Source organism: Kogia breviceps, chromosome X (genome assembly GCF_026419965.1).
Source record: "Kogia breviceps isolate mKogBre1 chromosome X, mKogBre1 haplotype 1, whole genome shotgun sequence".
Classification (NCBI taxonomy): domain Eukaryota; kingdom Metazoa; phylum Chordata; class Mammalia; order Artiodactyla; family Physeteridae; genus Kogia; species Kogia breviceps.
The window spans coordinates 126,485,477-126,498,237 of record NC_081330.1 but is presented as its reverse complement, the minus strand read 5'-3'; the positions used below and the strand labels follow the sequence as shown (position 1 = coordinate 126,498,237).

General features: G+C 40.4%; 1 protein-coding gene across 10 annotated transcripts in view; it reads right to left on the bottom strand.

Moving 5' to 3' along the window:
• The window catches only part of ARHGAP6 (Rho GTPase activating protein 6), a 493,354-nt gene that overhangs the window by 41,550 nt on the left and 439,043 nt on the right, over positions 1–12,761 (bottom strand). For all 10 annotated transcript variants that reach the window (XM_059050088.2, XM_067023539.1, XM_059050087.2 and 7 more), the window contains 3 exons: positions 8,971–9,227; positions 6,809–7,004; positions 1,426–1,481 (listed from right to left, as the gene is read on the bottom strand). In XM_059050088.2, the coding sequence (XP_058906071.1) occupies positions 1,426–1,481; positions 6,809–7,004; positions 8,971–9,227 (509 nt within the window). The remainder of the gene's footprint in view (positions 1–1,425; positions 1,482–6,808; positions 7,005–8,970; positions 9,228–12,761) is intronic.

Below are 12,761 nucleotides of genomic sequence, written 5' to 3'. Positions count from 1 at the left end.
AGATATAACTGAGGACTAATTTCTGTCACTAGCCACCTCGCCACCTGATGAGAATGCCTGTTACTGTCCCGAATCGTGCATCAATTCCAGGCAACTCATCCTTAGGGTGCATCGGGCAGCCTGAATGAAGGAGGCTTCCATAAGCACCACTCCTAATCGTGATCATCTAAACGCACCATGTTTGTCTTCTGAGTGCACACACACACACACACACACGCACACGCACACACACGCACACGCACACACACACGCAGAAAGAACGGATCGTGGGAAGAGCTTGGTCTAAACTGTGTGATCTTGAATTAAATTTCTTAATCTCTCTAAGCCTCAGAAGAAGTGGGTGAAAGGGGCTTGTCTCCCAGCCGGTGGGCGGATTCAGCGAGATAACGTTGATGAAAATATTCTGCTATTCTGCACAGGTGAGAGGTCTAAGAAATGTTATTACTATGCTATCTTTCTTCCTGCTAATCCTATTGTGAAATGTTAAATGTTCAATAGTATCTTATGTGACTATTACAAATAAAACCAACCAACCAACCAAACAGAAAACATACTTCTTTTGAAAACCCCTTTTGTCTTGACAAAAAAAGAAAGACGTTATGAGGAGACATTTATTTCAGTTAGTTTCAATAATATGAACAAATATCGTTTCTTCAGCTTCATCCAACTAAAAATTATTTTCATTTGGCTTCATTTTTGAGTCGCTGGGTTCCTTACTTCTTTCTCTTGGCACCAACAGAGGGAAAATAACATTTTAATTTTCTTTTAGCCAACAAATGAATTCTTTTCTCAAAGGATGGTTTGCCTTTGATGAAGCCGTCATGAACACAGCTACCTGCCTGATCATAGGAGCCTATTCCTGAAGCTCTCATATCAAACTTCTTTTGCAAGAATGCTGCAAAGTGCAGAAGGAAACTGAGGGGTACAGTCCCCACATGGAAAATGAATTGGGGAATCAATGGTATCATGGAAAAGTAATACAAATTATTTATTTTTGAGAAAGTAAAGCTATAAACATAGTATTTTTAAAGAAGAGATATTAATGGCATTACTCGTATCGCATTTTAGTAAAAACGGGTGCTGTACAATTGTTTTCTATTTATTATCACTGACTGATCAGGTACTCTCCGAACCTCCTACATTTACAGTGTCAATAAGATGTTTATAAATTAGTTTCACTTGGCTGTACATGCTGTGGGCACGTCCAGATGTTCTGCTTTCAGTTGTATGATCCTAACTCTTTCAAAACCTTTCTGAGATTCTGAGTTGTTGCCTTTTACTTCTTGGGACTCAATCATACTATAATAGGTGGGAGGGTACAGAAAAGATATTCAGAAATGAATTTGCATAAGCTTGAACTGTGCACGACGTAATTCAACTAAAAGTCAAGTGAAACGTACAATATAATCTTCACTTTTCACTTACTTGTCTCACTCTCTTTTTCGAGCTTCCAACTCGGAATATCCCCACTGTCTGGAGGCCTGCAAATAAGCAAACAAAATCATCAGTCCTGTTTTGTGGCTTGAAACTGGAGGAAATCAAAATAGATATAAAAGGGAATGCCAGCGCCGCGCTGCAACATGCGGGGCAATAGAGTAACTTGAAAGCGTGCACTAATGCTTATTTATCGCGCACTAGATTCACCAGGCACCTAGAGGTTAGGCCTGAAAGTACCAGGGTCATTTTACGTTAAATGTTTCGGATGAAAAAATTTTCTTGTGTTATTATGTATTTCCACACTTCCTCCATTTGAAAAAAAATAATGTAACATTTTCTTCATCATTCAGAATAAACATGAATTTTCTATGAATTTCCAGCCCTTTATCAATTTTAAAATAGATATTTCTTGTTTTACTGATCATAATTGAAACATGTCCTTACTAAAGAAAATCTATAAGGTGCAGAAAAATGTAAAAAATCATATACTTTTAAAAATACCTGATGCAGAAGTAATGACTTAATATTTGGGTTTATTTCTATCCAGTCTTTTCTCCATGACAAAAAAAATATGGGGGGTAGAATTCTGCTGCTTTTACTCAATATTATGCCACAAGAATTTTTTATGCCAGTAAAAATTCTGTGTCAATGTCATTTAAAATGGATGCAAAATACTCTACTGCATGAATGTGCCACGATTCACTTCATATTCTCCTCTGAATGACAATATAGCTCCCCGCAACATATATGCACTTGTTTTGATACCATAACTAGCCCTATTAGGAACAACTTTGTACACAGGTCTCAGTTTACGTTTCCGATTCTCTTAAAATCATGTCCTAGAAGGGGGATTATGGGGCCAATGCATGAAAAAGAGTTACCCAGCCCCAAATGTCAGAAGTGCCCAGGTTGAGAACCCTTGCTCTAAAATATTAGGTCTCTTAAAAGAAACATAATCTATCACAAATTAGAAATTTCAACAATACTTCCTTAATATCATTAAATATCCAGTCGACATTCACATAAGGTTCACAAACTGTGATAGGCTGGCGTGCCTTGTAGTCTCTTAATGTGTTTCTTTCCCCCTCTCTGTTTATATGATTTCCTCGTAATTGGTTTGATGAAGAAATAGCACTGATTTCCCACTGTAGATTTTCCCACTGCCAGAAGGTAGACACTCTGTGGTGTCATTTTATGTGTTCCTTTCTCCCCTTTATTTCCTCTAAAGAGATAGTTAGAGCCAGAGTTTTCTCTGATTCAGTTTTGAATTTGGGGGCAAGTAGACTTCACAAGAGGTATTAGGCACTTCCTTAAGGTGGCACAGAATGGCTGAATGACTCTCCTTTCCTATGCAGGCCATTAATCACTGCCACTGATATCACCGTCTACGTGTATTGTTTCATTGGTGGCTCATTTTCTCTTCGTTTGGGATAATTAGTTACATGGGTGATGCCAGATTGTAGCTGCCAGTGGTGGCTTGTAGCCACGTGAAGAGAGCTGGTGGGAGAGTCAACAGGCCATGAAACACAGTCAACACTCCAGCAACCAGACTCAGGCTCTCATGGCATCATTTGCATCCCGAATCTACCTGTTCCTGAATCGAGATATAATATTCATACTTCCAGCATGTAAATGGGAATTTGGGGGACTGCTTTGCTTAATCTGCTTTCATCTGGGTTCTTCTCTCTTGTCACGGAAAGAGTTCTGACTAGTCCAATATATAATTATATTGAAAAGAATTGAAATCTTTACAACATTATTTCTTTCCATCCAGAAACAAAGTAGATATCTTAATTTATTTCTTAATTTCTTAATATTTCTTGGTAAAGCTTTGCAGTTTTTGTCACAGAAGTTTCTTACTTCTTATTACAGATATTCTAGGTAACTATACGTTTGATATTAATATAAATGAATTATTTTATTGTTATAGTACATAACCTATTATTGCTCTTATATAAGACATGGATATCTTTTTGTATATTTCTTTTATGGTCTTGCCACATTGTGTATAAGACTTTTAAAAATTGGTTTTCTAGAATTTTCCAGTTAGAAACGATAATACCCATAAATATCCCATTTATCACTTTTATATCTTATGAGTGTTATCCTGAATTTCCAGAACAATTTGAGGGAATCATGCTGAGAGGCTAGTCATTGCTGATTTGCATAAGTACATCTTGGTGCTCTGCCCTCGGGTGGAATTTTGCTTTGCATCTGTTCTCAAAAGACTTGTGTTCCTTCCTTGTTGCTGCCATCAATTAATCTGCCTTATAACTGAGTCCAACCCCCAGCCTAATCTATTGCTTCTACCTCTCTGGGAGCTTGAAAACAGGATAATCAAGGTATTAGAATCAAATACAGAATTATATTTCTTCATCTACAAAATGAGCATAGTAAGTATCCACCTCAAAAGTTGTTCAGTGATTCAATTAATTAATGCATATAAAATACTTAGAATTGTATCTGGCATCTACTATTATATAGAGAGATATAGGCCCTAACTGAACTCCATGAGGCTTTTTGTGCAAAACAGAAAACTGTAATATAATAGTAGGTCTTAGCAATTTTAATTTTGGCCGCATTTATTTTCTTGTTGGTCCGATGGTTTCCAAATAGCTGAAATTTCTACATAAGTGAGATATCACATAAGGGCACTTTCTTCCCAGGTGGGACTATTCCTTTGCCTGAATTCCTCCATTCTGTTGAGAAATGCCCATTTCTGTGTCATTCTTTCCTAAATTATAGTACTTTTCCACTCAGTAAAAGTGACTGTGATTTCAAAAATAACTAGCTAGTGATTGATTGCTATAATTCCTATATATCAATTGATTAGAACCTGTTTTAAGTTGTTTAAATTAATTAATTCGTTAATGAATTAATTTTAGGTTGAGCAGATGCCAGCCTTCAGACAGCCAATGCCATTCTCTGACATAAGCCTTAGAGTCATTTTCCTCAAAGAGAAGATACAATCTAGGCACTCAGTAACCTTGACTTGAGGCAGTCACTGATAAAAACAGGTGTCCATCAAAAAAGGCATAGATCTGGCAAAGAAATGTGACTTTGCTGTATCCTGTGCCAGAAATGGATATGATCACCTTTCTCTCCTTTTTGTCAGAAGCTGAAATGGAAACTAGAACCAGGGCACCTGAATCTCAGGCTTAGGGAATTCAAGTAATGAGGGCAGGCATAATAAGCAGGGGGCCCCACCCTAAAATCAGCCTAAATCCTTTAAGTAGAAGAGAGTTTGACTCTTTGTTATATTGTCTGGTTGTGTTGTTGTTGTTGTTTGAAATGTGTGCTTTGGGGAAATTAAAGATGCTTAAGGAATTTTGGCCTAATAGTGGAGAAAGCATTGGGGTGAAGTAAAAGTGAGGAAGGGTGGTGTACACGAATATATAGATGGAGTCAAGATAACTGTCCAAGACCAATTTTTTGTTTGTTTGTTTCTCTCTCTCTCTCTCTCTGTTTTATTTTGTTTTGTTTTTGTGTGTGTGTGTCCAAGACCAATTTGGGAGACAATGAAAAGGTCTTTGACAAATGTCTATAAAGCTAAAGTGAATCAAAGTCTCTGCTACCCATTTCAAACACTGGCAAATGAAGTCTTACAAAAGAATTGTTTTTGAAATTTGCTCTTTTTTCATTGGTTTAAAGTGACCAAGATTCATATCTGTTTGAATTTGAACCTATCTCTTATTTTTCCAGAGCCATTTGGTCTAAACATCATGGAAACTCGGAACAGAATCAGGGCCTTGAAAGATCATGTAGGTTACCTTCTTTCCTTTAGGCCCTAAACTGCATTGTAACTATTTCCCCCGCACTCCCCCCAAAAAGTGAACTTCCCTGGTTTTTAGTAATCTTAAAGGAAATGCTATTTTATAAATTATAATTCATGAAAATTTATTTTCAAAAAGAAGATACAAAGACATGCCAAGTTCTCTTTCACAAAAGCAGTTACTCAACCTGGCACTGCGTTTTTGCATGGTTAGAGAAGAATTTCCTCGTTTAGAATTCTTTATAGTGCTACTGTTCACTTTCTACATTCTTTATAGGGAAAAATTATAATTATAAAAGTATGAGCCGCTTTTTCTACCTCGTAGTAAAGTTTAGGCTGAATTTAAATATTCATGTAAATTCTTTAGGCGCTAAAAGCAGCTAAAGAACTCTTTAGTTGCTAAGCTATTTTGAAAAATAATTCTGTTCAAGTAAAACTGATTGAAACATTTACATTGTGTTATCATGATACTAAGTATTGGGAATTCAAAATGTCTAAGGTATTTTTATTGATGTTCAGTTTACTTTCCAAGGAGAAGAGACAGATAAGAATGTACACTCATACACATACATATACATATTAAAATTTTGTATAAACAAAACTTTAATACATACTAATTATATGAAGTCACCCATATGTTATCTAGTGATTTTCATATATAATGAATTGATTAAGAGACCTGGACATATCCTAGTAATTTTTATAAAGTCCCACTTTTATTAGAAAGAAATAGATGAGAATATTAAGAGTAGTTATGTCTCAGAATAGCCTCAGAATTTGCTTTTCTGTTTCTTTTTTTCCCTCTGTTATGATGTGTATATTATTTTTATAGTAAAAAAGCAATTACAGTGATGTATGTCAATTATTTCTCAAAAAGAATGAAAAAAAGAAGCAACTATAAATTCCCCTCATGTCCATAAAATGCATGCTAACATTATAGCAAACAAATTCAGATCGTAGACATGGCTGTTTGATGAGCCAAAAGTCTAAAGTTCAGCAAAAATTTTAAAGAACTGTACATTGTTTTAAAGTCAGCATATTAAGTGGAACTGAGTTTCCAAAAGGGTCACTATGAAGAAATTTTAAGTGGACAGCTTTCCACAAAAATGCAAAGAGCAATATAGAAACCTATTGTCCAAAACTATGTATTTTCTATTCACTTAAGGAATGGTTTTCTAATCTTTTTTTTTTTTTTTCTGTAAGAAGCTGGACTATTATTTTTTAAAGGAAGCCTTGTGTAACCTCAATGTATAAAAAAGATAAAAGTGGCTCTGCTTTGTTTGAAAGGGGGTCCTGAGGATAGTCCCAGCCCAGCAGACCTTGCCCTCCCCTCAATTCCTTGATCTCCAGGGTCACTTGTGAGGACTCTTTAGGGCTGGGGAGTCTGAAAGCCATCAAGTTGAGTCCCGCCACCCCAGATCCTGTTTAGCCCTACTGGGGTTAAGCAAACGCTCATATGTGTAAATTTTCGTTGCGAAGGAAATTTCGGCCTAGGGCCCGATCAAATGAACACAGAATTGAAATCGGGTGCTTGAATGAATGATGCCTGAAAACACGAAAGTCTCGAGTACTTGACTGCTGACAAACAAGTCTGCTTACCGTGTTTTTCTAGATGTTGACAGCAGCTGTCCACCAGCCTGGGGACCTGTCTGTAAATGGGATTCAGACTGAGTTTCTTATCTCTGGCTTTTTCTTTTTTATTTTGAGCCTCGGCAGGCAAGGAGAGTTGTAACGCTTCTAGCAGTCGAGACTGATTGTCATCAAGATCGGTGATAGAATCCACGGACATTGCACCCTGCAAATTATACACAGACATGAACACAGAGTGCAGATGGAGAAAAGAAAAACTGCTTCCCCCAGTGCCATCCAATAAATCCTTTTGCCCACGACTATTTACCACACTCGAAATAATACTGTTTAATTGTGTGGTTTGTATTTTAAGAGGAAAAAAGGTTAGGAAACCTCCGCAACACAGGGTAAGGTAATGACAGTTACAGTTTCAACAATGGGCAACTTTTTCCAAATGGAAGACAAGAGATGGCAAACATACAATTAAAATATTTTGGTCCAACCACTTCATTCCTTGAAACGAGAAAAAAATCACATACTTGGCGAATGAGGTAAAGTCAGAGAACTCTTGTGAAAAAAAGAATAATTCAACTCTCGAAAGTAGATTTTAAAATAGGAGGATTCCATAAACAGTCTTAGTTTAGTTTCCCCCAAGACGTGACACAATGAAGTTTATTAGCGGAATAGTCCCAGGAGACAGCTGTAGGGAAGCAGGGAAATGAGAAAGGGAAGTGAAGGCAGCTGATGAAGGGAGCGTTACCGAGCCTGTGACAAGCCTGTGGGCGGCTGGGGGCCTGGGAGACCCTGTGGATCATGCACCTCAGAGCTATTCCTGCTAAGGGGTAAGGGAGTTGGGGTATTTATACCACGAGTCTCAAGGGTCGTTGATTAAAGACAACTTCTGGTAGGGGTAGGGAGGTGACATTCACGCCTTGCTACTTGCAGCCTGTCAGCTCTATGGGTGGCTGCCTCTGGCCGTCAGCCAAGAGATGAGGTAATGACAGGTGGGGGGAGGGCTGGCACGCTAGGAATGGTAAAGGCTGAGGGTAAGGGTGCAGAGCACCACTCATGCCTGTATGGCCACCCACCCTCTGATGAAGCATAGAGGAAGAAGTTGGCTGCTAGCAAGGCCTGGCCACAGGGGAGGGCATTTGGGAGACCCATTGCCTGGGCTCTAGATTCTCAGAAAGCTCATATGTGGCATTTTGGTGTCAATGGCATATAGGCTTATATAAACAGTCTGAGAGACTATGCCAGGATTGGGAGAACAGTTCTGTCGTGCAAATTCAAATATTCCATATGTCATTCCTTCAGCTTTAAACACACAGTGAGTGAATCCCTGAAAACAGTGGTGGGTGGCTCAGGTGCCCCCGAGTCTTGGAGAGGTTCTAAATGTTGGAGGCTGATTGAGAACTGCGGATTTTAACCGGGAAGTGCCTCAGGTTTGAAGTAGGCCAGCAGTCCATGGCTGGAGGTGGCAAAGATTTGGGCCTTCAGGTGAAAGGCAAAGGAGAGATCTCCCAGTGACCTAGGAAGTTTCAGACATGCTTATCACCTGACTCAGCTAATCACCAACCAATCTGCCTGGAAACTCAGCTTTCCTGGATTGAAATGTGAACTTTGAAATGCCAAATAATAGCACAGTGCCTGGAACATAGTACTCACTTAATAAATGGTACCATATTATTCCAGTGTTGATTTGAAAGAGGACATCTGTGTGTGTGTTTCTGCAGTTAGGTTTGAGAAAAAAAAACATGTTCGGTTGGTTAAAAAAAAAAAAAATCTCATTGCTTGTGAAGACCAGCAGCAAATTCACTCGGCCAGGCATAGTTCTTGGATGAGATGAAGAGATTAAAAAACACACGTGGCCCTGCCCTCAAGCCTCACAGTCTCATGGGAAATTCTGGTAACACAACAGAAGGTTACACTAGAGTAGGATCAGTGGTGATGTTGTAGAATGTTCTAAGCAAGGAGAGGCACCCAATATCTTTGAAAGGGGTCAGGGAAAGGCTGTGAGGGGCGTGTCAGGCGCCTCGGGGCCAGTGCAAGTTCTCCCTGAGTGGGGTTGTTGACAGACACCTGGACACAAACTGCACTTCCAGTTTTCACATGAGCCCAGACTCAGAGAATAACCTTAGAACTCTTCGGTTGTCCTGACATCGGGGTCAGAGGTCAAACAGAGGTCAACTCACCCTCCTCCTGGCCCGAGGAGCCGGCTCCGGGGTACTGGGGGACGTTGACTCATTTGGTGTTTCCGAGGTGGAGCTGAGAGATGAGTTACTGCTTGAGAGTTCTTTGTTTTGTCTTTTATTTCCAAATGGGAGGAGGGAAGCCACAAAATCGGATGCATCGCTCTGCTCGCCCCTCTGCGAGTCGTGCTTGAGTTTATAGGCCCGGTCGTTAGCGATGACTTGGGATAAGGGCATACCAAACGCCTGCGGGATGAACTCTGGAATCAAGAAACACAACATTCACTTTCAGAGAAAGACTGCACCAGGGAAGGCTCTCAGTCATGTTGCAGGTCAAAGGGCGGACACATTCAAACGACCGTTTTCTGAAGAATTGATTCACATCCATCAATACATGGAGATGACTTTCGAGTTTGTCAGAGTGGCTGAAGTTTCTTTCTCGAGAAAGAAAGCTCGTATATATAAAGAGCGTGGGTTTTAAAAATCTAAGCCTCGAGTTTTTCTCGACGTATCTCAAGTATGTTTAAAGGAAATAACTTTACAGAGAAAGGTGACATTTTTTTGATAGGATGAACATAACACTTCATCCTCATGAGTCAACGGTTTCACAAAATGTGTCTTTGATTGAAGTCTCAAGAGCCCCCGAAGCTTACAAGGCCTGAGAAAACTGTGTGTATACATTCATTCAACTGTCACTTACTAATACCTACTATGTGCAGCGTCAAAGTATGCAGTGGGGAGTACAAAGCCTACAGAAGGTCCAGTCCTCGCTCTTGAAGGGTTCAGAGTGCGGGGTGAGGTGGGGAGTGGAGAAGCAGATACGTCAGTAATTGTAATTGTGTCCATCGTGTGTGAGAGAGAGAGGTGCCACAAATTACTGAAATTCAGGTAAGCGGCTACACTCTGAGGTTCCCGGTCAGAGAGGTTGCAACATGTGAAATGACGACTCAAGAGACAGAGGAGCAGCTTGGCAATACGCTCGTTCTTTTCTTCTTTGTGTTCTTGGTTCCCACATGCTGCCTCCAGTTGCTCGGTTAGGGCTGTCACGCTCAGGATTCATACTCAAGCCATTCTCCTGGCCACATGCAGAAGTGGATTCTCACCACTAAATATCAGGGGAAGGGCCCAGAATACAATGTATTCAATCCTCTAGTAAGGACAATTTTGGGGAAAGAGCATAATGCAGAAATCTACGGCTTTGTTTGGAGATGCAGACACAATTGCATTCTGGATCTCTATAGTAAATCCACTTGTGTACACGTACGTTGTAAGCATGCTGATCCTTAGGGCCAGGCATTTTATTGGTGATATTTTAAATTCATGCTGGAAAGCATTAATCAGTATATTAAATGCATTATTTCTTTGAGACTCAAAATTACATGTGCTAGCAGCAGAAAACTGGAGTCTAGCCTCTCCCTTGTTTTTCTAACCCTTATGAACAAAACCGGAATGAGCAAGGGAAAACAGTTCTAAGGTTGCAAAAGCTAACATTAAATCAGGTGGAAAGAGGCTCTAAAAGGTTTTCCTCTTTGATCCACGGCAACATTTTGAACATCCCTGGGCTAACAGTCCAGTCTGCATTAAAAGCAGAAATGGCACTTGGAAAGCCGGAACCTCTTGTTCTATCAAAACATGCAATTCATTTTGAAGTGAAAAATCAAAACTTCAGCATTTCGGGATTTTTCAGAGGATGCTTATCATCCTCCGTAAGTTTGTTAACTAGTCGGCATACATTTAAGGCAAAAAACAATTCAGGCATTTGCTTTGAGGGATCAATGTGGACCGTGTAGCAAGATCCCATACTCACTACTGATAAAAGGTCATTTCCGCTACTAGCAAAATTAGAAACCAAAGGGGACACCTCAGGATTTATTGTGTAAATCAGTGCTATCTTGTCTATGGGAATAATCAAATAGTCTTCCTTCAAAAAGCCTGGGGCAAATCCAGGAACATGCGTGTACAGTAAGGCTGATAGCTACTCGGCATATATAAAAACTGTTGGTGGGTAATGATAGCAGAAAGGACATTGATAAATGTATCAAGTGACCTGTGTCTGCTCAAGTAGGCATGCTCACAGCAGGGATCTAATGTGACCTGAGGACTATTGATTCCTCTCCTAGACATTTGTCCCACATAAAGGGAACCAACCAGACTCAGCTAGAGATCTCTAACATCCTTGGAAAAAAGAAGCAAGATGGTTTCCTTTGGTATCTGTCATTTTTAATATCTAAAAGTCTGCCGCTCTACTTGTAAATTGGAATAACTGAATAGAAACTAAGCAGATGGAGTACAGGGAGCCATTCTCCCCAAATGACTCTTTTATTTCTCTTTTCTTATTTCTGCTTTTCTCTAATAGGCTTTCGTTCCTGGCTGAGTTTATTTATTCTTTCAGTGGTAGTGTTTTGATCTAGTCTCTTTAGTTTCTCATTGCTTTCTCCAGAGAGCTCTCTCACAAGCTTCAGAAAGGAGACAGATCTCTCTATGCTCTAAACTTGTGTCACAGTGTCTAGTCACTGGAAAATTCTAGTCAGGGTTCCTTGAATGTGATTGCTTCTCAAAATATGGGTCTTGTGAAATTGAGGACTCAGCCCAAGCCTGTTGAGCAAAAGCCTCCTTTCTGTGTAAATAAAGTGCTGGGCACACATGCTTATCTGCGGGTTCAAAGCTCTTCTGTTGGGGAGGAGAAGGGAACCTACAGACTCTGTGTTGATAGCAGCTAATAAACTTGATAATGGGTTTTTAAAACCATAAAAATATTACCCAAGACTCAGTGTTCTGGGCCCAGGGACTGTGTGTATCATGTTCTAATCTATAGTATGTGTTTACTAAGGAGACCGCATCCCCTGCTGTCCTCACTGGCAGAGACTGTCTCCGCCCCCTCCCCATGACCCGCAGGGCCAGGAGGTGGCCGGTCGGTCGCTCAGCTCCCCGCTTCAGCTTCCAGATCCTCCCCGTCCTGCTGTGTGGCAGAAACCTGGTGCTGCTGCAGGCTTCCCCTCCTCCCCTGCTCATTGCTATCTTCTGTCATCACCGTCAGACGCGGATGTGTGCCCAAAGGACCCATCGGATTCTCTGTCCTCACATCTCCTTGACTTTCTCCTCTCCTCTTACTTTTTCCTGCCAGCTGCCTTTTTCACCAACTCCCTCAGTCCCATCCTAGACCTATCCTCACCGGAAGTGATTTGGCACCAGGAATCAGACTTCCTTCCTCCACCGTGGTCTCACCCCCCCCACCCCAAGTTCATGTTTTACACTGCAGTGTGGCAATCCATTTAAAGACACCATTAAGCCACCCCATCCTTAATTCACTTTGATGGCGTCTCAGTGTTCTTAGCATGCAGACCAGAAGTTGTACTGCGGCCCACCCAGTCCTGTGCGAGGTGGTCCCTCCTACTCTTCCCTGGAATCACACTCCCCCTGTTTCTCTCATCTCCAGTAACAGCACTCAATACATTTTCTTTGAGAATTTCTGAAGACTGATAACTGATACTTGACGTTTCTACTGTTATTTAACATGACACAAAATAAAGTCGTACCAACTATGCCTACGTAGTGCTACTTCACAACTCACATATATTAACCCATTTAGACAGTGAGGAACAGTAAAACGTGGCATGATATAATTTCAGCACAAAGAGAGGTGCTAGACCTGAGCTATCGCCAGAGTTTATGCTGATAAACATTTCATCATCTGAAAATATCCTGTAGAGAGGGGACCTCGCTCTCAGACTTAGGCCACAGTAAAACCTGTTTCCCTCGTGCTCTGATTAGCAACGACAATAATTGGCACAGAG